This window comes from Onychostoma macrolepis, chromosome 25, assembly GCF_012432095.1.
Source record: "Onychostoma macrolepis isolate SWU-2019 chromosome 25, ASM1243209v1, whole genome shotgun sequence".
Taxonomy (NCBI): domain Eukaryota; kingdom Metazoa; phylum Chordata; class Actinopteri; order Cypriniformes; family Cyprinidae; genus Onychostoma; species Onychostoma macrolepis.
Genome location: NC_081179.1, coordinates 13,566,002 through 13,588,915, shown reverse-complemented (window position 1 = coordinate 13,588,915; position 22,914 = coordinate 13,566,002). Strand labels below are relative to the sequence as shown.

Sequence of the window (22,914 nt, the reverse complement as noted above, 5' to 3'; positions counted from 1 at the left end):
TGGTGTTTTTATCTGCACACAATTTTTACACATAACAGTTCATTTTATGGTGCACTGCAACTATATTTACTGTTACATATTAATACTACAATATGTTGCTGATATAATTTAATAATCACAGATTGAATATATTTTTATTTGATTAAATAATCTAATTAACAAATTGAGTACACTGAAACTAACAGTAAGTGCTGATATTTATTCATGGCAAAAATAAGCAAGAAATGTACAGCCAGAGCATTTTTGTATGTTCCGAATAATGACTTTTAAATATCTTCAAACAAAACTAATGCAGGAGGGCAGAAATTCCTCTCATGTGTGCTGTCAACATCTATCTCAGCCTTCCTCCCATCTTGCCTTTGCCGCGTCCCTTGGCACTAAGAGAGAAAAGCAAGAGGTTAAAATGAGTTTTGGGCCTTACATCTGAACATGGTTCAACACTCTTAAGTGGTTAGTGAGATTTCAAGCTTGTGATTTATACCTCTGGTGATCCTGGACGCGGGCAAGGAGTTGATTTATCTGTGAGAGACAGAAACGTGACAGCTAAGTGCTAACAGGATACAGTGATAATGAACGCAACCTAATTACCTCAGACCAAACTCCAGCTGTTCAACCCGAACTGGATTTTGTTAAACTGTCAATGACTCAAAAATTAGGTCTGGCAGAAGCTCTGTAACGTCTCAAAAGTAAGTGAAGGAAGTTATCACTTACATCGTATTTCTGGCGTTTCAGTTTCTCGTTTAGATCGTACTTCTCTGCTTCCAGCTGCATCAACCACTGCCACAACTCATTGGCTTTATCCCTGCAACCAGAGACACAGATGGTAAGGTTCACACAGAACACGTTCTTGCGTTCCACTGGGTTGTTTTTCAATTCTTTTTCATCGCCTAGTTGCAGTTCAAGTTCGAAAAACGCGTTTCGAGACGTTCTTTTCCAGTTCCTCTCGTTTTTGAACGCAAGGAAGCGTTCAGTGCGAATGGCCACTATTACTACAAGTGTTTTTCTTCTTCTTCTTCTTCTTCTTCTTCATAGGATCTACTGTAATAGTAACTAGTTCTTTTAACGTTGAATGACCCAAATGATTAAAAAATCTTAAATGTTTATTTGACTTGTAGTTTTTACTGTAATAGTCACTAGGTCACTGATTGGTGGTAAACGTCAACTATTAACCAGCACCAATAATATGCATATAAATAATATGTGCCAATATATAAAAGCTTTTGTACTTGATTTTGTCGTCGCTCAGATGATCAATGCTCAGTGGTTTTCGGCGATCAGCCAGGATCTTCTTCTTTTTCTCCCTTTCGGTCTGTTTCTTTGCACCTTTGCGTCCTTCACCCTTTAGTGCAGCAGTAATTATAATATTAATGAAAGAAACTGAATAACATTATCATGTAACTTCAAATATTTCAACGTTTATATGTTGGAAAACACTGACCTTTTGCTGTATGCCACCATATTGATGGGTCATATTAGTGAGAGCTTTCTTCTTCTTGGCATCTTCATCCTGCTTCTTTCTCTGCTCTTCCTGCTCCTTCCTCTCTCTCTCTTCCTGTCAACAGTTCAGATCGTAGGTTTCATCTGTTACGAGCCTGTAGTTCATCGTTTCACTTCAATGGCTGAGCAAAGAATCAGTTAAGTTTAGATTGAAAGTTTTGTCGAATTTATCCAGTAGCAGGTAAAAATGGATTAGTTTGACTATACAAGGAGAATTTTGTTAACATCCTCAACAAAGGTGATTTAAAGAGGAGTAGTTTGGTGTCATTGGTGGAAAGGTGTTCCAGTAGGCAGCTGGTCTAGTTTAGCAGGTGTAGCAGAAGATGGCAGGCGTTGACAGTCAGAATGTGACAGGAACTCACGGCGAGTCTGGCCTGACGCTCTTTCTCTCTTTCTGCTCTCACTCGCTGCTGCTCGGCTCTCTCACCTCGCCTCTTCTCCTGTTCAAACACATACTTCTGCTCATAAGTTTATGTACCTTATCTTGCAAGATCTGCAAGATGTTGATCTTGTTTAAAACAAAAATTAGAATGCCTCTTTTTGACTTTCATATTTAACAAAATAAAAAAAGGATGTGAACCTATACGAATTACTGTCTACAAAGAGCTGTTCAAACGCAAGACATTTACAACAGCAATAAACAACATTTATGAGGAAGCACTCACAATTCTGTTGACCAGAGCAATGAGTTCCTCTTCATCTTTCTGTCTCTGGAGGAAATGAGCCTCTATAAGAGACTGTAGTTCTGCTAAATCCTTCTCCTGACGCTTTTTTTGGATGTCCTGCCACACACACACACACACACACACAAATGATACAGGTTACAGGTGGTCTAAAAATGAGAGAGGTGTGTGTTTAAAGAGAAAAATCTCCTACTTACATCAAAATCTACTTTTTCTCCCTCTGGAATTTTTGGTGCTTGGATATTTGATAGATATCTGAATATAAAAGTTTGAGACATTTAAAAAAAAAAAAGTTTTATCTGGCTATATAATTATGTACAAGAGAACAATGGGACTTACTTTGGTTTGGACTTTGAGTCATCTACTGTAATTGGAGAAAGAGGTGTTTTTAACCGCAAGTGAATAGAATAGTAACAATAAATAATTTTTTTAATGTTATTAAAATAATAAGAATTAGTATAGGCAGTATCAAATTGCCAAATGCACTTTTCACTAATTTTGCTCAAATAGGATAGATATTGTGTTTGTTGGTAATTATACTTGGTGCAAACATTATATGCCTATGTAAATAGCCAATGGCATTAATATAAATAACTAAAAAATCTGTTAAATTGTAATATTAAAATATACAATACCTTCCTCCCTTTTATAAATGAAATAAAACAGAGACAAACAGTTTGTAAGTGAAAATATGATGCATTTTTATCATAATAAATCATGCATAAATCATGCAAATAATTTATAAAATTATAAAGTATTGCAAACTTTGGAGTAAAAGACTGTTACTCACTGAACTCCCTCATCCATCACATCTTCTGTGTCAGACATGACTATAAACTCTGTCAAAGATTAAATGCAGGATACATTACAAACATTGTTAAATGCAACACTAATAGCAAAATACATCCTGTTGATTATTCCTACAAGGCAGGGATCTGAATAGATAACTCTTACCTGGGTTGTGTGTGGATCTCAGAGATCTCAGGAGCCGCTCTCTTTTAGAGCGCAGTGTTAGAGCAGCGGGCCTCAGTCTCAAGGCTAACATACTAACACACCACGTGATTACAATGGCCTATCATTGGTGTGCGCTGAAAGCCTTCGTCTATTGTTAGACTGTCAGATGCATTTCAGTGAAGTTCTAAAACCAAACATTCTCTTTGACCTGCCTTGTTTTACCACCCATGAAACCCAATCCATTCAAAGAAAAAAGCAGACAGCTTGTCTCAAATGACAATGAGTGCAGTACAGGAAACGCACAGAGGCAATGTGTGCATGTATCACTACTTTACTGTGAAAGCTTGTTTGACAATACAACAATTGTACAGTTGCTGAGATCATCACTGTTATAGAAGGAAATACTTGATTGATATTTTGAAAGAATTGAGCTATATTACTACCAAAGTGATTTATAATGCTGTACCTGTAAGATTGTAAAGATGTAGAGTCTGCAGCATGACTTTGAGACTCCATGTGCAAAGCATATGATTGAAAGTCATAAGGCAAAAGCAGTATTAGCAAAGAACACCTAAACCACAACATGTTATAAAGCATACATCAACAGGTCATCTGAATCTCCATGCACATGAAACTTCAGAGGGCGAATGGGGAGTTTTCTTTTTTTTTTTCTTAAAATGTTCTACATTTTTTAATAATGTCGTAATCAAGGCTAAAGATGCAGTCAAATTTAGTGTTGTTTGGCAAATATTCATGAGCAGAATCCAGCCATTTTATTAGGATTCCATGCAATCTTGAAGTTCGCTTAAGAGCGAAAGATTGACCCACACAGATTTCACAAACAGGTTCACATTGGTTGCACAGATTTACTTGGTTTGAAAGTGACTTCTGCATGAACCATGCTTCATAAATGTTTACACTACTAACAAAAGACAATTTTGTTAATGCAACTGCATCTGTTTTAATGGTTACTGGTAGCTGTATTTGTATTATAATTATTTATTATCATTTTATTTTCAGATGTAATAAAAAGTAAATTGTTTATATAATTCAATAAGAAAATGAGATTAAAAAAAAAAAAAAGTTTTCATCTTATAGCGTTCCGGACAGTTGTAAATTGTAAATAATGCTAAATGCAAATAACAAAATTCAACTATATAATCATGCATAGTTATGAGAGCAAAATAAATAAGCGTATCAATGTTTAAAAGATAAGTGAAAACACTTTCCACTTAAACACTTGCGTCCAATCAAACTCTGCAGTGTGTTGTGTAAATCCACCTGTCACTTTTTAGTAATGTTTGATATTAAAGGGATAGTTCACCCAAAAATGAAAATTAATTACTCACCCTCATGTCATTCCAAACCCATAAGACCTTCGTTCATTGGAACACAAATTAAGATGTTTTTGATGAAATCCAAGAACTTTCTGACCCTCCATAGACAGCAACACTATGAATAAAGTTGAATAAAGTCATTATTTTTGTTTTCTATGTGCACAAAAAGTATTCTCGTAACTTCATAAAATTACGGTTGAACCACTGATTTCACATGGACTATTTTACCGATGTCCTTACTACCTTTCTGAGCCTTGAACTAGGTAGTTGCGTTGCTGTCTATGCAGGGTCAGAAAGCTCTCGGATTTCATCAAAAATATCTTTAATTTGTGTTTCAAAGATGAATGGAGGTCTTACGGGTTTGGAACAACACAAGGGTGAGTAATTAATGACAGAATTTTCATTTTTGGGTGAACTATCCCTTTAATACTTTGATATGTATTATTTGGCTTGTGCGATTCATGGTAATTTTAATAAATTTTAATGTTTTAGTTTAAAGGCTTTTTTAAACTTACAAAATGTGTATTTTGTACTGTTAAGTTGTCACTTAATTCCCAATGTAAGACCTGTGTCTTGAAGTTGCAAAATCATGCACATTGAATGGATGTATCTTCCACTTTGTCTGATCTGGGATCCGTCGGATGTCTTTATTTTCTTGTTCCTGTAAAACATCAGGGAATACGTTGTTAATGTGCTAATGGGTTATCAAAAGGGACAGTACAAGCGAGTTACATTTGCTCTACATACGTCATGTGTATAACTCAGCGGGCTTTTTCAACGCTTCCTCAAATACACGAAAGCAAATACATCAGCCGTCCGCACCTGTTCCCAGTTAGAGAGTTAACACGTTGGTGCCGTGACCCAGACGAATACACACAACTGACATGGTCAGAGGTCTCAAGTTGTACCACAAGTGCGACAAATACCTGGTACATTGTCATCTGTCACTTTCAAGGACAAATTCAGCTGAAAGACCAGGAGAGGTAGCCGACACTAGCTTGTTTGCTAGCTTTTTTGCTGGTATCTTTGGTAATCTAATGCTAATAAACCATTAAAAACAGATTTCTGTCAGGATTCATGTGCTAGATTTGGGTGTTAAGGAGGTTAATGTGATATAATGTGATACTTTTATCCTTTCTGTAGCTCTGAATATTAAACTGCTTTGCTGTATGACATCATGCTAATCCAGTGATTCATGCCCATGCAGTGGCACAACAGAACAGCTGCGGCAGGGAATGCGACGCATCATGACACAATGCTACATGGGAGGCGCTGGGTGAAACAAACACGTTGGAATTATGCCTGACACGCCGGTGGTCCAATGCAGGAGAACAGGATCGGGGCTTTAAATATAGCGTGGCATGATATGTGAATGAGAGATTTACAATCTTGCTGGCCAGTTAGGGTCATGACTTCAGACATTTGCCGTCGCCGCAACGTCAGTTTAAACACCTCCCACTGCTCCACCCTTTTTAGGGAGCAAAGCTACTCATTGGTGTTAAGATATTTTGAAAAATTTCTTTTTTGTCCAATGAATGTCAGTGGGGGCAAATGTTATTTTTTGGACCCCATTTGATTTTCATTGTATGGACAAAAGCAGTTGAAACTTTCTGCAAAATATCTTTTGTGTTCCACAGAAAAAAAGCAAAAACCCACAAAGGTCACTCACCATTTGTGACGAATTTACTCTTGGCCGCGAACACCTGAAACAAAAAGCAACCCAATAAGAGTGATTTGAAAAAGTGCTGCACCTTCAACCCAGTCTCACAGGAAAATGTGACTATTTTTCGAAATGGCGATTTTATATGAATTCGTACAATGTGAACTGTATGAAAAGTAAGATTTTTTGGAAAAAGCATTCATGAAAGTCCACCCCTAAACATAACCATCACTAGGGCGTGAGCAGATCGTATGAAAATGCATGAATGAGATCATATGAATTAGCTACCAATTCGTCAAAATGTAAAATAGTGCTGGTATTTTGGTACTATTAAAGGTACAACTGTTAATAATATTGGGGAAAAGTTATATTGAGAAACATACTGGTAACAGTATATGAGAAGGGGATGATGGGATGCACCATTGTACATCTAACCATTGCCATCCAGTCATATACAGTATAAAATTAACCACTGAGATGATACAGACCTTTCCAGGTGAAAAGTATTTTTGGAAACAGGGCCATTTCTTGAATTCATAAAGACTGGGACCAAACTGTCACGTATATTCGGCTAACTAAAGACATGCTAGCTAATTGTAAAGTTGGTAGGTGAGCCAATAATTTGAGTAACGTGAATAACAAACCATAAAGTCAACAGGTACTGTATCAAACACCACTTAAGTTTTTCTTGTTACACCTCAAGATCTGTCTGTCTTCTCTGGGTCGGTCAAAGGAAACAATCAATGAAATAACTGACTTTAATGGACTTAAAAATCATTTGATGTTTACACCCATTTGGCTTACCTTGGCAGATGTGGAGCCCTTTGTTTCCCATGGGCCACGTGGTTTAGTGATCTCAGCTGGCTTTTGCTCCTTTCAAAACACAAAATTACACCACCCCCATTAGATTTGCATACAGTAGGTTTATGGATTTTGTATGAATGTTTTATGTAAAGTGTACCTTTCTAGAGGGGGATTGAATAGAAGCAGAGGAAAAACAGCAGACAGCAGTGTGACAGGAAAGGGAAAAGGAAAAGAAAAGGCCACAGCTAGAGGAGTCGGAAGAGATGGAGATAAAATGAGCAATGGAAAGATGTAGGATCCTTTCAATAAAGTACTGAGACTGTTTCAGATGGCAATACCATTGTACAGAATGAATACTGTAAGTGTGTACCGTGGTTTTTACATGGTATTCCAAGATACTTCAAAGAATACCAAAGTATGACTATGGCACATGCCCAAAAATCAATGGTACCAACTTATTTATTAAAGATAGAACTATAAACATACATATATATATATATATATATATATATATATATATATATATATTTAAGTGATCAATTCTCACTATTAGCTAACTATTAAGTATGACTTTTGCCTCAAGCTCGTAATTTGCTGCTTATTAGTACTAAGGTAGTTTTTTTATATATATTTTTTTTATTTGTTTTTTATTTCTATATACTTTTTTTAATCTAATCCACAAATGCAATACACTGAAGAATCACTGGAGGGCCACCTTGTACCATGCAGAATATAAAAGTGTTCAGCTACTACTTTTGTGTGAAACCACACTTCACTGTTCATGTGAACGTTTTGAATTCTATAATAGAAAATGTAGATACATAAAGAGCATTCTCCCTAATGTTCTGTGGTCTGTGAGCATAAAACACATTACAACGGCTCAAGTTCAAATGAAAAGTAAATCTAATTTATCTCAACTCTCATAAATAACTTTTAAAGAAATCCCCTCTCAGACACAGTCAGTTTTTTATTACCCTATTCATTGCAAATTGTAGACTCTAACCACATCTATCAAAATAGGTAAAATCCCCACAGAGAGGGTTGTCTGATGGTCATAGATTGTGTGTGAACAAATCCACTGTAATCAATTCTTATATAATTACTGGAGTCTCCAGTTCACTTCTTAATGTTTGTGTGTTACAGTATGAGTGACTCTGATCTTGAAGGCTGATAAAAGAAGCTTAAAATAAACATAGAGCCATGAGTGAAATTTAGCTCAGGAGAGAAGCTTGAAGCTGTGCCACATCAATGCAGGGCATGTTTCAACAATTGACCTTTCACTGATTTCTACAAAAACATTCCTTTTTTGTTTTATGTCAAAGCATAAAATGTTTCTAGGGCTGACAAGAACACTACTCCATTAAAAATCCATTAATTTTCAGTTCACCAGATCTCTGGTATCTCACCAGCTTTTTTTCTTTTTCGTCAACAGGTGGCGTTAAACAACCATTAAGCTCCTCTCCACGTGAAGAGCATTTCCTATTTACTGCATTTCACTAAAGGCCTAGGTATATGGAAAAAATAAATAAACAAAACTTTGAATTTTTTTTTTTTTTTTTTAAATATAAAATTAGAAAATGAAGCCTTGACAAGTAACTGAAATAAGTTTAAACTTAAGCATTAAAATGACTAAACAGTAAAATTGGTATAAAAATGAAATAAAACTATATAGAGATATTTAAAACAAATAATCATAAAATAACAAAATTTCGAAAACAAACTAAATTTAAAATGAAAATCTAAAAAAAAAAATTATAATAATTCAGATTTTTTATAAATACAGTGGGGCAAAAAAGTATTTAGTCAGCCACCAATTGTGCAAGTTCTCCCACTTAAAAAGATGAGAGAGGCCTGTAATTTTCATCATAGGTATACCTCAACTATGAGAGACAAAATGAGAAAAAAAATCCAGAAAATCACATTGTAGGATTTGCAAAGAATTTATTTGCAAATTATGGTGGAAAATAAGTATTTGGTCAATAACAAAATTTCATCTCAATACTTTGTTATATACCCTTTGTTGGCAATGACAGAGGTCAAACGTTTTCTGTAAGTCTTCACAAGGTTTTCACACACTGTTGCTGGTATTTTGGCCCATAAGGTTAGGGCCAAAATACTTTCAACTCCTCCAAAGATTTTCGATGGGGTTGAGATCTGGAGACTGGCTGGGCCACTCCAGGACCTTGAAATGCTTCTTCTGAAGCCACTCCTTCGTTGCCAGGCGGTGTGTTTGGGATCATTGTCATGCTGAAAGACCCAGCCACGTTTCATCTTCAATGCCCTTGCTGATGGAAGGAGGTTTTCACTCAAAATCTCACGATACATGGCCCCATTCATTCTTTCGTTTACGGATCAGTCGTCCTGGTCCCTTTGCAGAAAAACAGCCCCAAAGCATGATGTTTCCACCCCATGCTTCACAGTAGGTATGGTGTTCTTTGGATGCAACTCAGCATTCTTTCTCCTCCAAACACGACAAGTTGAGTTTTTACCAAAAAGTTCTATTTTGGTTTCATCTGATTCTCCCAATCCTCTTCTGGATCATCCAAATGCTCTCTAGCAAACTTCAGATGGGCCCGGACATGTACTGGCTTAAGCAGGGGGACACGTCTGGCACTGCAGGATTTGAGGCCTTTGTTACTTTGGTCCCAGCTCTCTGCAGGTCATTCACTAGGTCCCCCTGTGTGGTTTTGGGATTTTTGCTCACAGTTCTTGTGATCATTTTGACCCCACGGGGTGAGATCTTGCGTGGAGCCCCAGATCGAGGGAGATTATCAGTGGTCTTGTATGTCTTCCATTTTCTAATAATTGCTCCCACAGTTGATTTCTTCACACCAAGCTGCTTACCTATTGCAAATTCAGTCTTCCCAGCCTGGTGCAGGTCTACAATTTTGTTTCTGGTGTCCTTTGACAGCTCTTTGGTCTTGGCCATGGTGGAGTTTGGAGTTGGACTGTTTGAGGTTGTGGACAGGTGTCTTTTATACTGATAACGAGTTCAAACAGATGCCATTAATACAGGTAACGAGTGGAGGACAGAGGAGCCTCTTAAAGAAGAAGTTACAGGTCTGTGAGAGCCAGAAATCTTGCTTGTTTGTAGGTGACCAAATACTTATTTTAAAAATCCTACAATGTGATTTTCTGGATTTTTTTTTCTCATTTTGTCTCTCATAGTTGAGGCATACCTATGATGAAAATTACAGGCCTCTCTCATCTTTTTAAGTGGGAGAACTTGCACAATTGGTGGCTGACTAAATACTTTTTTGCCCCACTGTACTATAATATGTGACCCTGGACGACAAAACTAGTCTTAAGTGTAAATTTTTCAAAATGTAGATTTATACATCATCTGAAAGCTGAATAAATAGGCTTTCCATTCATGTATTTGTCATGATAGGACAATATTTGGCTGAGATACAACTATTTGAAAATCTGGAATCTGAGGTTGCAAAAAAATCAAAATATCGAGAAAATCGCCTTTAAAGTTGTCCAAATGAAGTTCTTAGCAATGTATATTACTAATCAAAAATTAAGTTTTGATACATTTACGGTAAGAAATTTACAAAATATCTTCATGGAACATGATCTTTACTTAATATCCTAATGATTTATGGCATAAAAGAAAAATCGATAATTTTGACCCATACAATGTAATTTTGGCTATTTGCTACATACCTGTATATACCCCTGCGACTTAAGACTGGTTTTGTGGTCCAGGGTCACATATATAATTAATACTACAATAACACTGGCAGATAGATAGATAGATAGATAGATAGATAGATAGATAGATAGATAGATAGATAGATAGATAGATAGATAGATAGATAGATAGATAGATAGACAGCTGTAGACAAAGTGACGGACTGACTGTTTTGGCAGGTGGTTTTTCTGGTTCAGGAGCTGGTTTGGGTTCAGCAGGCTTGGGCTCTGGAGTCTTGGTTTTCCAGCTGTTAATGCGACCAGCCACACCGATGTTCAGACCAGCTGTTTCCTGAGAGGACAGTTAGCAGGAATTCATACTTTTGTTTGTCAAATTAATACTGCTTCATCTGCTTATTTCAGTAGTCATGTACTAAAACTCTTCTTTCGTCTCTTCTCTTGTACCTTGGTGACCGGTGGGGGGCTTGCAGGACTCGGGGTGGGATTGACTACATTCCCCTTCTCCCACATACTCTTGATGCTCCGCAGGCCTTCAGCCACAGGTACGTCCACAGGAGATTTGGGTGATTTGGTCACTTCTTTGGTCTGCTGAACAACAGATAAGAGTCTCAAACTGAGTCATAAATGACAGCTGGCTGCTCTAGTGTTTACAATTCCTCACCTGAACAGCAGAAGTGTATTGCTCTAGTCTGTTTCCAATCTTGCAAACTAATGGAGTGTGTGACGTCTTCACCGGACTGGTGTAAACAAACAACAGTATCAACTCAGTATATGCCAGACCCCAGTACTTGTTCGACTGTTGAGTAAACACACTTCTTACCTTTTTAGAGCAGATTTGTTCAGAAATTCAGCTTTCTCTCCAATCTGTCACAGAATAGTATCACATGAAACACATTATTATAGTACTATGTCAAAAAAAACATGGTAATACAGTGCGTCAGAATAGATCATAGAGCTATTAACCTTTGCGGAGGCACCCTTCGGGGCTATGAATGGTGCTTTGCTCCCTTCTTTCGACTCCTCCTTTTGTTTTTTTTTCTCGGCTGCCTCGGCTCTCCTTCGCTCAATCTCTTCCCTCATCTTCCTCCTCTCTTCCTGTTCATTTTAGTGATGAGAAGAAGACAAGGGCAGCATATGTCTCACAAAGAAATGTGTACGAGGGGCCATTCACACAAAATACGTTTGATTTTTTCATAGTTTTTTTTGTCATTAGACAGATGTCTTCGACCTTTGCACATGCAATGCTCTCATTTTGCGCACAGCATGGCGCTCCAAAAATTCTAAATGTGAGTTTAGATGTGTTTTTGCATTTCACTACTTTTAAATTGCTTTTCTACAAACTTGCGTAAACTTGCGTTAGACGGACACCTTTGATCATTGCTTGCATTGCACTCGTTTTGCACACAACTAAAAACATGGCCCTTAAATTAAAATAAGTTTTAGAAAACTTTTAGACTGCACTATTTTTATATTGTTTTTCAATGTAAATTTGAGTTAGATACGTTTTACGTTCCACTGCGTTACTTTTCAATTGCTTTTCTGCGCAAACTTGCGTTAAACAGACACCTAGTTTGTCCATTGCGCTTGCATTCCTCTCGTTTTGCACATAACTAAAAATATGGCCCTCAAATTAAAAGAAGTTTTAGAAAACTTTTAGAAAATACATCTCAAGACATTGCGTTTTTTTCCAACTCCATTGTTCGCATCTCACATTTAGTTTTTTTTTAAACATTAAAACATGTTGTGTGAATATCCCCATAGTCTGCATAGATTTTAATTCTGGCACATTTGATACATTCCAATTTGCATATTATTTGTATAGGATACTATGCCAGAATAAGACTAGTGTCCCAAATCATCTTTGAGTTTTTAAATCAAAAATTTGTGTGTTTTAGGCTATAGATGTGTAATGCATGTCTATATACTTAAAAGTATACTTTACCAGCACAGTACATACTTAGTAAGCATAATTAGTATGCAAATTAGCATTCGCCCAACTTTCGTTTTCTACCTCCTCTTTGGCTTTCTTTTCTGCCAACTGCTGTTTCTTCTGTTTCTCTTCCTCCTCCAGAATCTTCCTCCTTTCCTCTCTCTTCTTCTTCAGCTCCTCGAGCTCGGCCTCAGCAGTTTGCTGCTTCTGCTTCATCTTCTCCAACACCTCGCTGTCCGTCTCGTTCCGCCTGCGCTTCAGCTCCTGCAGTTTGCGTTCTGCCTCCAGCTTGGTGATGGGATCTTGCTTTTCTGAGTCAGGAGAACGCAAGCTGGCGGGACTAAAACGTGAAGAAAAAATGTCTTTATATTCATTTTGGCTCTCCAAAAAAATCTGGGAATGCAAATAGAGTAAATTATGAAATGATGAATGAGTCTTTGCCTTAGTGTCTTCTCTGGTTTCTTGGCTTTGGCGGTGCTGTCAGCTACATCTTGGGGCTTTGTTGACACTTTCAGCTTTGAATGGAGAAACAATGAATATTATTTTACTCTCAGGTTGTGCTGTCATTCCATCAGTCATAAATGTTTTGGTAGAACTGTGATGGTATTTGGATATTAACATACTTTGTCACGTAAAAAGGAAGGTTTTGGTTTTTCCTCTACAACCTAAAAAGATAAAACAGGCCTTTATGTCTATCATTAGTATTGGCAAGTGATTTTTCTAATATAGAAATCAGTGGGTAAAGCATGGAGAATTGACCACACCTCATGCAAATTACACAGCAAAAACAGAGCAACATCAGGCAGAGTCTCGACACAAATATTGTTTTCAGAACTGCATGTATAAAGCAAGTGATAAAAGTAAGTGATATGTGATCATAAATGGGTTAATCTCATGAAAACCTTTTTGGTGCATTGTGACATACTTATTGCTGTAATAAGTAATAAAATAATTTTAAGTGTATTACAGTAAAATAATGTAAAACAAAAATAAACTGAGATAAATTAATACAACACATCACAGGTTTCATGAGATTGACGCAAAAACTGTGTCCATCCAGTCAAACCAAAAAGCACATTAAAAGCGTGGGCTGTGCTTAAAGTACATCTGTGATTTCTATGCATCACTCAGGCTAAGAGGTGAATACCTCCTCCTTCTTTGGTCTGACTTTTTCTTCTACTTTGACCTTCGTTTCTTCAGCTCCTTTCTTCCATTTAGGCTTTTCCTCAACCTCTTTCTTTGGAGGCACAGGTTTCTCCTCAACCTTCTTCTTTGGTGCTGATAGTTTTACTTCAACCTCCCTCTTCAGCTGTGGTTTCTCCTCTTCTTTCTTTGGGGTTTTGCCCTTCAACTCAACTTCCCTAATTGATTTTTTTGGTGTTTCTTCAACAGGCACATGGGATTTCTCTTGCTCCTTCATAGGTTTCTCATCTTCCTTCTTCACTGGAGCTTCATCTTGAATTTGAACCTTCACCACAACAGGTTTTTCTTCAGGTTTCTTTACCTGTTCTTCTTTCTCCACCGGCTTTTCCTCTTCAATCTGTGGTGTAGTTGGCTGCACTATGACTTCCACCACTATTTGGTCCTCTTTTGTTGGTTCTTCTCCTGATATTTGACTTTCATCTTCCACCTCTTTCTTTTCTAAATCTGCACTGGCTAAATCTGCATTTGTTTGTTCTTTAGTCTCTATATTAGTTTCTTCCTAAAAATATAACAAATGATTTAAAATATTTTCCAACTATAAATCAATTCAAAGGCAACTTTTGCATTAAAAAACCCAAGCAAATCCTTAGAATCTCATACCTCATTCAGTGCAGCTGGTTCTTTGGGGTTCTCCTCTGTGGATTTCTGTAACAAATGAAGTGTCAGAACAAACTAATATTGTAGAAACCACATGAAATGTGTTGCTAACATACTAAACTTTCATCATATGATGGAATGACAGCAAAAAATGTTGAGGAAATGACCTGTTCTCTGAGGTGGGACCTCTGTGGTCTATCTTCCTCTTCTGGTTCATCAGTCTTCTCAGGAGATTCTTTGGGTTCCTCTGCTGCTGTGACTGGCACTGGATCCTCCTTTTTTGTGATTGCCTCCTCAACTTCAACGCTGCTTTCCTCTGTCTTTTCTTCCTCTTTTTTCTCTTCCCTTTCCTTCCAAGAGTTGGTCTCTGTTGAAGAAACATCACTTTGGGAGGACTCTTGTTCACCATTTCTACCACTTGGATCGTCATCTGTGGTGGTGGTGACGGTTTCATCCGTGATGGTGGGATCAACTTCCTTCTGTCTCTCCAAAGCTTCCTTCATCCTTTTCTGTCTCCGCTCTTCTCTTTTGGCGATCCTCTCTAAGAGAGCCTGATCATCATCCTCAGCTGGTGCAGAACTAGTGATCAAGGAGGACGTCTCTGTGCTGAAAAGAACAATATTATCAGTATAGTCAAGTATTTATGTTTTGAAAAGGTTTGGCATTTTGTTTCAAGCTTTGGTTAAGTTTAGTATTTGTTAGTTTTTTTGTTTGTTTGTTTGTTTAAAGGGAGAGTTAGAAAAACGGGAGACCCAAAAATGAAAATTCTGTCATTATTTACTCACCCTCATGTTGTTCCAAAACCATAAGACCTTCGTTCATCTTCTGAACACAAATGAAGATATTTTTGATGAAATTTGAGAGCTTTCTGACCCTGCATAGACAGCAACGCAACTGACACGTTCAAGGCCCAGAAAGGTAGTAAGGACATCATTAAAATAGTCCTTGTAATGTCAGTGGTTCAACCGTAATGTTATGAAGCTACAAGAATACTTTTTGTGAGCAAAGAAAGCAAAAATAATGACTTTATTCAACAATTCTTTTTGACACAGGACATAGAAACTGAATGTGCTGCAGTTCTGTTTGCTTTTCACAAAAAAAAAAAAAATTCTTGTAGCTTCATAACATTACGGTTGAACCACTGACGTCACGTGGACTATTTTAACGATGTCCTTACTACCTTTCTGGGCTTTGAATGTATCAGTTGCGTTGCTGTCTATGCAGGGTCAGAAAGCTCTCGGATTTCTTAGTTTGTGTTCCGAAGATGAACAAAGGTCTTACGGGTTTTGAACGATATGAGGATGAATAATTAACGACAACATTTTTATTTTTAGGAGAACTATCCCTTTTAATTTCACCATTTAAAAAAAAAAAAAAACATTTATTTTAAATCAAAATTTTAGTAAAGAACCTTTTTGTTTGTAAAGAAACCTTACAAGCAAATTCTTGTAAAGTTTTGTAAATAAATTCGTATGTAGGCACAGTTTACATTTGTTGACAAATCTAATTTCAAGCATTTATACATAAAACTTCAGATCAAATACTTATTTTAAAGATTATTAATAAGACAAAATGCATGAGAAAACTGTTTTTGGATGGATCTACCTGTTAGTTTCTGTTGTAGTGTTATTCGACTCTTCATTATCCACATTGCGCAGGCGTTCCTGACGGGCTCGTCTCCGGCGCTCCCGAGCCACTTCCTCATCATCATCGTGAGAGTTCATCCTGTAGACACGGTGGGACACAGGCATGTAAGTAAAGACTCTCATTCTTCAGTATGAATGCAGACAGACAATACTGACAGATATATGAATGCTTCTTGGCTCAGTGCTGAAAGAGCGTGTGGGAAACAGACTTCATAAACTTTACATCACCCCGAGGAGTCAATAATGATTATACGAGCAAATGTGAGCTTGAAAATGAATCTACACAGTCTACTAAAAATATAAACAGATTTTAAACTAAAAAAATAAAATAGAAATTCCTCATGTGCATAAATTTATGCACAAAATGTACCTATCTATTCAACATTTATTTTTCTGTTATTTACATTTAAATTCATAAAATTATGAATACAATTGCAATTATAATATTAATTATTTTATTTATTTATTTAAATTAAAAATTGGTCATGCTGAGAATTGTTGTTTATTGCAATATACAAAAGATATTCTTACAAAACATTTAGTGCTGTCAAATGATTAACCGCGTTTAATTGCATCCAAAATAAAAGTTTTTGTTTACATAATATATGTATGTGTACTGTGTATATTTATTATATATAAATATATTTAATGTGTGACCCTGGACCACAAAACCAGTCTTAAGCAGCACAGGTATATTTGTAGCAATAAGCCAAAAATTCATTGTATGGGTCAAAATTATAAAAATAAAAAAAAATTATGCCAAAAATGATTAGGATATTAAGTAAAGATTATGTTCCATGAAGATATTTTGTAAATTCCCTACCCTAAATATATCAAAACATAATTTTTGATTAGTAATATACATGGCTAAGGGCTTCATTTGGACAACTTTAAAGGTGATTTTCTTAATATTTAGATTTTTTTGCACCCTCAGATTCCAGATTTTCAAATAGTTGTATCCAAATATTGTCCGGTCCTAACAAACCATACATCAATGGAAAGCTTTCAGATGATGTATGAATCTCAATTTTAAAAAATTGACCCTTATGACTGGTTTTGTGGTCCAGGGTCACATATATAAACATGGCATATTTTTCTTATATATATATATATATATACACATACATGCATGTGTTTGTATTTATATATATATATATATATATATATATATATACACACAAAATAAATATACACAGTATACACACATATATTATGTAAACAAAACTTTTATTTTGGATGCAATTAATCGTGATTAATCGTTTGACGGCACTAAAAACATCACAGTGGTACCATGGTACAATAATGGTATTAAATGGACATATCATGCTACTAAATGTTTCTGTGATATATAATATAATTTAAATGGTATAACCTTGGTATAAACATGGCAATACGATTCCAATACCAATACTTTTCAGTTGACTGAATTAGACCTTGAGATTCATATAAACAGTTTCTTGTCTTTATTTATGCTTGGTTTGCCAGCTTGCATAAGATACTGGTCAGACCCAAAAACCTCAACTGTAATGAAATCTTTGAGGCATGGGAGTATACAGAGAGAGGTCTGGACTGCAATCTGAGGGGAAAGCTTTGTTAGCATCCTAGCGTCATGGTAAATTAGCAAGATTGTAAACTTGGATGCCAAATGTACTGTTTTCCCTCAGAGTTGCCTCATTGTCGGACTCAGATGTTCTCAAATTCTCCGTCTTGCCGTTGTAGTTGTGCGAGTCCAGCCTGGCTTGAGTTTGCCATGGCATGTTGGTGTTTATAAGACAGTGAGAGCTCTTGAAATGGCCAATTGATGGAGGATGGGTTTTATTTTTTCCCCCTTCTCCTCTTCACTTCCCTTCCCAATCATTTGCAGATGTTGTAGATGGTAGAGAGAAACCCATAACAGGGGCCACAATTCTGTTTCTCCATCCCGAGACCAACAGCGGAAATCCGAAACAATCCGTTCCTCTCAGGGAGTTCCATATGAAAAAGGTCATCCAAAAAGACAGTCAGATGGAGTATCTGCGATTTTTCCTGGAAGAATACAGTCTGTCTTCTGTAAGAAGTGTTGCTGGATGAATACAATAGCTTTCAGACCTCCAGTGTGGCAGATGAAATGCAAAGAGAGATGGAGGGAGAAAGCTCACACTCCTGACAGATGCTGAAACATAATGGCTGAATATTGGAATAAAAGCAGCAGTCAAAACATTCCAAAGTCTGTGGAGTTTCCTTAACCTGCTGCAGAGAGATTCAGCACGACAGGCCAGATTCCCATTGTACTGAAGACCAGGGCTGCATTGCATTTCTCAAAAGCTGGTGCCAATGGCTTCTAAAATCTGCTTAGGTTTACAATGCTTTTGGGAAGCATTAGCTAGTCAGAAATACATAGCTGTGCTAGTTTCATGTATTTCATATCACTCTGTGGTCTTTTTCAAAAATTCAGCTTAAATTAATATTTCTTTTACATTTAGTTATAATGTACAGCCAGTCTGTCATGATAACTAAATAAACTCCTTCAGGGTGACAAGAGACCCCTACTTCTTGGTTATTTTGTTATAATAACAGGACATCATCCACTACATATATCTTTTTTTAGGTGAATAGATGATTATGTATAATATACTGTGAAAACAACAACAACAAAAAAACATATTTTAAAGGTAAATGAATATATAAAAATAAATAAATAATAATAATAATAATAAAACATCAAAAATTAAAACATAAAAAATCTAAATTACATCATTCAAAATAAAATTATTATTTATAATTTAAAATATGTCAATATTTAACTCTTTAAAAAAAAAAAAATAGCAATTACATTTATGGTGAAAATCTATATTACCTTCAACAAGACATTGCATGTATTTATACAATAAAGTATTTTTTATTACAAGTACATGGATTTAATATTTCATGTCCATTTATTATAATGTACAGTTAGTCTGTCATGACAACAAAATAAACTCGTTCAGGGCGATAAAAGACTGCTGCTTCAATGTTATTATGTTATAATAACAGGACATCATCCACTACATATTTCTTTTTTTTTAGGTGAACAGATGATTATGTATAATATACTGTAAAAAATCATAATTTTAAATGTAAAGGAATGTAAAAAATAAACATTAAAAATGAAAACATCAAAAAAAAAAAAGAAGAAAACATTAAAAATTAAATTTTAATGTGCCATATTATTTTAAATTAAAATGTGTCAGCATTTGTTTAAAATATGTTTTAAAATATAAATTGCAATAAAATTATACTATAAGTACATGTACTTTTAAGTACAAAATACAAGTCATTTTATAATGCGCTATGAAAGAAAACAGTACAAAAATGTTCCCAATGGTCCTTGCCTTGCTGTGGAAAGGCCTTAAATTCATCATGTGACCTTCACTCTCTTGAATCCTCTAAAATGCATCAGTTAAAGCCTAAATGATTGGTAAAGTGTTATGTCAATCAGAAAACTGAAGTAATATTGAGAAATCCTTTTTGGGACCCTTAAAAGATGAATGAAGACTGAATCCCTATAATTCACATGCTGATTAAATGAATGAGAAGCCACATCATTTCTTTGACAATATAGTTGATACTTGAAAATGAAATTGGACAGAATTATGATGGCATTGTTCTGAAGTGGTAATATGCTGAAACTATTGAATAAGCAAATATGCTGATGCATCTGGTGAGCTGTTTAATCAAGCACAAGGGATTTATGGGCGATGCCATGTTCACTTCCTTTGACATAAATAAGCGGGTTCTCTCCGTTGCTGTTTTGAACTGGAAACCATGACAGGCAGCTGGGATTCGGGGGAGTTCAGATACTTTGGCATCAATAATTTTCATACAGAATATTTCTTTTCCAGATATGATTCCAATAAAGTTTGTTTTCTCCACTACAAAGCCAATGGATGTGGTAGAAATGCCTTGAGGTTTCTTTCTTGAGACTCATCCATCTCAATAAAGTTTCTCTCTCGGTCATTCCAGCACATATGCACTGCAGTTTCTGAGACCAGACTGAAATATGACAATGTGCAGCAGAAGTGAAGGATTGTGAAGAAGAGAAATATATTCCGCACACTCCAGAGTTTAACATGCACACAACAGGAGAATGTGTCAGAATTCATCATTTCTCCAGATAGAAGTTATTAAGTAAGGCGTGGTGGATTTGGCTTGAGTATTCGCTGGACCTGAAAGTGATTTTTATCAAAGGTTTGATTTCCTTTTCTGCTTTGATTGTTCCCACAATGAAGCATAAAAGTGGCTTTCATTTTAGTGTAATTTATTTTCCCCTTTTTTTGTCAGTCCACTTTCTTTTAGTTGAGCTGAGACCACTGGGTCAAAGATAAATAAGAGTATCTATGAAAATGAAAAAATCTTTTTAAAATGTAGTTGCCAAGATTCTAAGAAATGTTCTCTTTATATTCTATGGTTTTAATATTTAAATATTAAATATTTTTCTAGGTTAAAAGTATGTTTTAAACATACAATATTAATTCATAAATATCATGAGGGAGGGTGTGGGGAGTTGACACCACACAACATTTTACAACCTAAACTAACCTTGCCCTGTCATAATAATCAATCAAATTGTCATAAAAAAATCTGTCATAAAAATTATTAAAATATTCTGATGTTAAAAAAGGTTAAATCAAGTATTATTGAAATACTATTATAGTTTTTATTAATATTTTAAATTTTAGATTTTTAAAATTAAATTTTTAATTTTTAAATTAAAAGTTTTTATTTTTATATTTTCTGTTATTTTCATTTATTTAAAGTTTTAGTAATTTTTTTTTTTTCATTTTTAGTAGTTTTGTTTTTGAATTATAGTTTTTATTAATTTTTACTTCAGGTTTAGTTTTTGCTATTTTAGTACATGAAGTTAAACTAAATGAAAAATGTTGCTTTGGCATCTAGCTGAAATAAAGTAAGGTTTATATATATATATATATATATATATATTTTTATTTTATTTTTTATTTCAGTTAAAATTTATAAAATAGATTTTAATATTAAAAGATTATTCCAAACTAGATATTAAGAATTTAATAATTATATATAATATGTTAATATAATTATTTTAATGAACATTTAATTTTATTTTATTTAGGACTGCTGTATCACTTAGTCTATATGACATTTGGACTGGATCTGGACAAAATAAATAAATCTTAAGTAAGAAATTAAAAACATGCTCATCAAGAAGAAGTGGCAGAATTTCTTAATGAAGTGTATTTTATGTATTTTTAATAAATTAATAGAAAGTGTTATCCTTCTTTTCTGAATTTTCATCACAAAGACTATTGTATAAAACTAAAAATATCCCTGAGGATAAACACTGTAATCTTCTAGACTCTAAATATTGCAACTGCAAGACAGAAAAGCATGGAAAGTGTGAGGCTGATAGGGTATGTTATTGTTAAGAGTATCTAACAACCAAAAAAACTGGAATGATGCAGAGCTAACATCCGTAGCTCTTCCAAGTTAACTATACCGTCCATTAACACCACCACCACCTCCAACAAATACACAAACAATACAAAACTGATCATGTGCATTCCAGCCTACGTGAAGATGTGATCATATGTGCTGACAGTCATGTGTAACACTATTCTGTGCATTCATCTGTTCTCATTCCCTCACAAAGAGCAGTAAAGCATCTGTCATCTCCAGTAGTACACATCTGCGGATCAGTCCTTAAATGGAGCGCTGGACAGTGGGAGTTATAGAAAGATGGAGAAACTGCAGCTCTCGGTCTATGAGTGGGCCAAGTCATCCTGAACTATAAACACTCTGAACAAACCTGACCTGCCAAACCCACACTGCACATTACCCATGCTAATACACAGTTTTTATGTATTTCAAGAATTAATATGAAGAGAATAAAGTTTTGCAAGCCTTTTACCATGACCATTTTAAATGTCCATATTTTTCATATTACACAAGAATGTTAATGTTCGCTGCTGGGTAGCACTTGAAGCAGTTCTTGAAATAAAGACGGATTTCCACAGAAGGTTTGCGTCAAAACAAAAACACATGAATAAATCTAATCTGATTTAAACAAACCCAGTGTAAACACAGACTAATTGACGTGTACAAAAGACCAATAATGCAATGGTATACTATTTCTCTTTTCTTTATAATGACACTAAATATTTCTCCTTTAGTTAGCTCCATTGGGTCCACTTATTACATTTTTTATTTTTTATTGCTTTTTTAAATTTATTTTTTAAGTATCCATTATTCTTAATGTTGATTCTCATTTGAAATTTACTATAACAATTTTTTTTATTGATATCAGCATAATTTAGACAGTACAACAAACTACAATGATTTAAATTATACATATTTTGTAATTACAGTAATACAGACAATAATAATAATTTTGCATTAAAATAATGATAATTACTGAAAAAAATGCTTAATTTTCTGAAATATAATTTTGAATTTATTAAAAAATATTTCCGTTACTTTGAAATAAACTTCAGTTTCAAATTTCAAAAACTTTTTTCAAGTAGTTGCCAAGGCAACTTTTCTTATTTTAATTTATTTTAACTTAATATACTAAAATAACTAAAACCAAAATAGACAATTATTAAAATAAAACAAATGAAAAACAGAACTGATTCAAAATACTAATTTTGATTATAAGAGTATTTAATTGATACTAAAATAACACCCTACACTGTAAAAAGTGAAAGTTGACTTAACATAAATATTTAGGAAACCCGTTGCCTTAAAATTATTAAGTACATAATAATTTTTCAAAAAAAAGTTAAGTGAACTTGACAATTCAAATAACTTATTTTTTTAATTACCATTTACTTGGCAACGGGTTTCCTCAATTTTTTTAAGTTAAGTCAGCTTATCACTTTTTACAGTGTATTGCACTGAGATTTCAAGGTTTGAACATTAAACTAAACTAAACCTAAATTATGCACATCCCATC

General features: G+C 34.9%; 2 protein-coding genes and 1 long non-coding RNA gene across 10 annotated transcripts in view; 1 reads left to right on the top strand and 2 right to left on the bottom strand.

Moving 5' to 3' along the window:
• Window positions 1-6: 6 nt before the first annotated feature.
• Window positions 7-4,620, bottom strand: tnnt2d (troponin T2d, cardiac). The gene is made up of 10 exons (XM_058767063.1): window positions 2,971-4,620; window positions 2,520-2,544; window positions 2,378-2,435; window positions 2,163-2,279; window positions 1,860-1,937; window positions 1,439-1,552; window positions 1,227-1,339; window positions 712-802; window positions 482-519; window positions 7-377 (listed from the first exon to the last, which is right to left on the bottom strand). Exons 1-10 carry the CDS (start codon window positions 2,981-2,983, stop codon window positions 332-334), a joined length of 693 nt encoding a protein of 230 aa, XP_058623046.1. The 5' UTR covers window positions 2,984-4,620; the 3' UTR covers window positions 7-331.
• On the top strand, window positions 488-22,143 carry LOC131534275 (uncharacterized). Of its 4 annotated transcripts, XR_009269327.1 has the most exons (8): window positions 488-686; window positions 766-823; window positions 8,368-8,443; window positions 10,812-10,934; window positions 11,063-11,134; window positions 13,915-14,004; window positions 15,981-16,073; window positions 17,833-18,528. It is a non-coding gene; the product is annotated as an uncharacterized LOC131534275 (long non-coding RNA). The 4 variants fall into 4 exon arrangements; XR_009269329.1 differs by lacking the exons at window positions 13,915-14,004; window positions 17,833-18,528 and adding an exon at window positions 21,639-22,143; XR_009269330.1 differs by lacking the exons at window positions 13,915-14,004; window positions 17,833-18,528 and adding an exon at window positions 21,618-22,143.
• cald1b (caldesmon 1b) overlaps window positions 4,821-22,914 on the bottom strand; it is a 30,016-nt gene continuing 11,922 nt past the window's right edge. For 2 of the 5 annotated variants that reach the window (XM_058767051.1, XM_058767052.1), the window contains exons 3-17: window positions 15,928-16,047; window positions 14,490-14,928; window positions 14,326-14,370; window positions 13,670-14,224; window positions 13,146-13,187; window positions 12,964-13,037; window positions 12,604-12,862; window positions 11,556-11,687; window positions 11,413-11,456; window positions 11,254-11,329; window positions 11,037-11,177; window positions 10,801-10,923; window positions 6,936-7,004; window positions 6,141-6,174; window positions 4,822-5,132 (exon numbers count right to left, since the gene is read on the bottom strand). In XM_058767051.1, the coding sequence (XP_058623034.1) occupies window positions 5,119-5,132; window positions 6,141-6,174; window positions 6,936-7,004; window positions 10,801-10,923; window positions 11,037-11,177; window positions 11,254-11,329; window positions 11,413-11,456; window positions 11,556-11,687; window positions 12,604-12,862; window positions 12,964-13,037; window positions 13,146-13,187; window positions 13,670-14,224; window positions 14,326-14,370; window positions 14,490-14,928; window positions 15,928-16,047 (2,167 nt within the window). In that variant the 3' untranslated portion in view covers window positions 4,822-5,118. Of the gene's footprint in view, window positions 5,133-6,140; window positions 6,175-6,935; window positions 7,005-10,800; window positions 10,924-11,036; window positions 11,178-11,253; window positions 11,330-11,412; window positions 11,457-11,555; window positions 11,688-12,603; window positions 12,863-12,963; window positions 13,038-13,145; window positions 13,188-13,669; window positions 14,225-14,325; window positions 14,371-14,489; window positions 14,929-15,927; window positions 16,048-22,914 lie in introns of all 5 variants that reach the window. The other 3 variants (XM_058767053.1, XM_058767054.1, XM_058767055.1) reach the window with 3 other exon arrangements.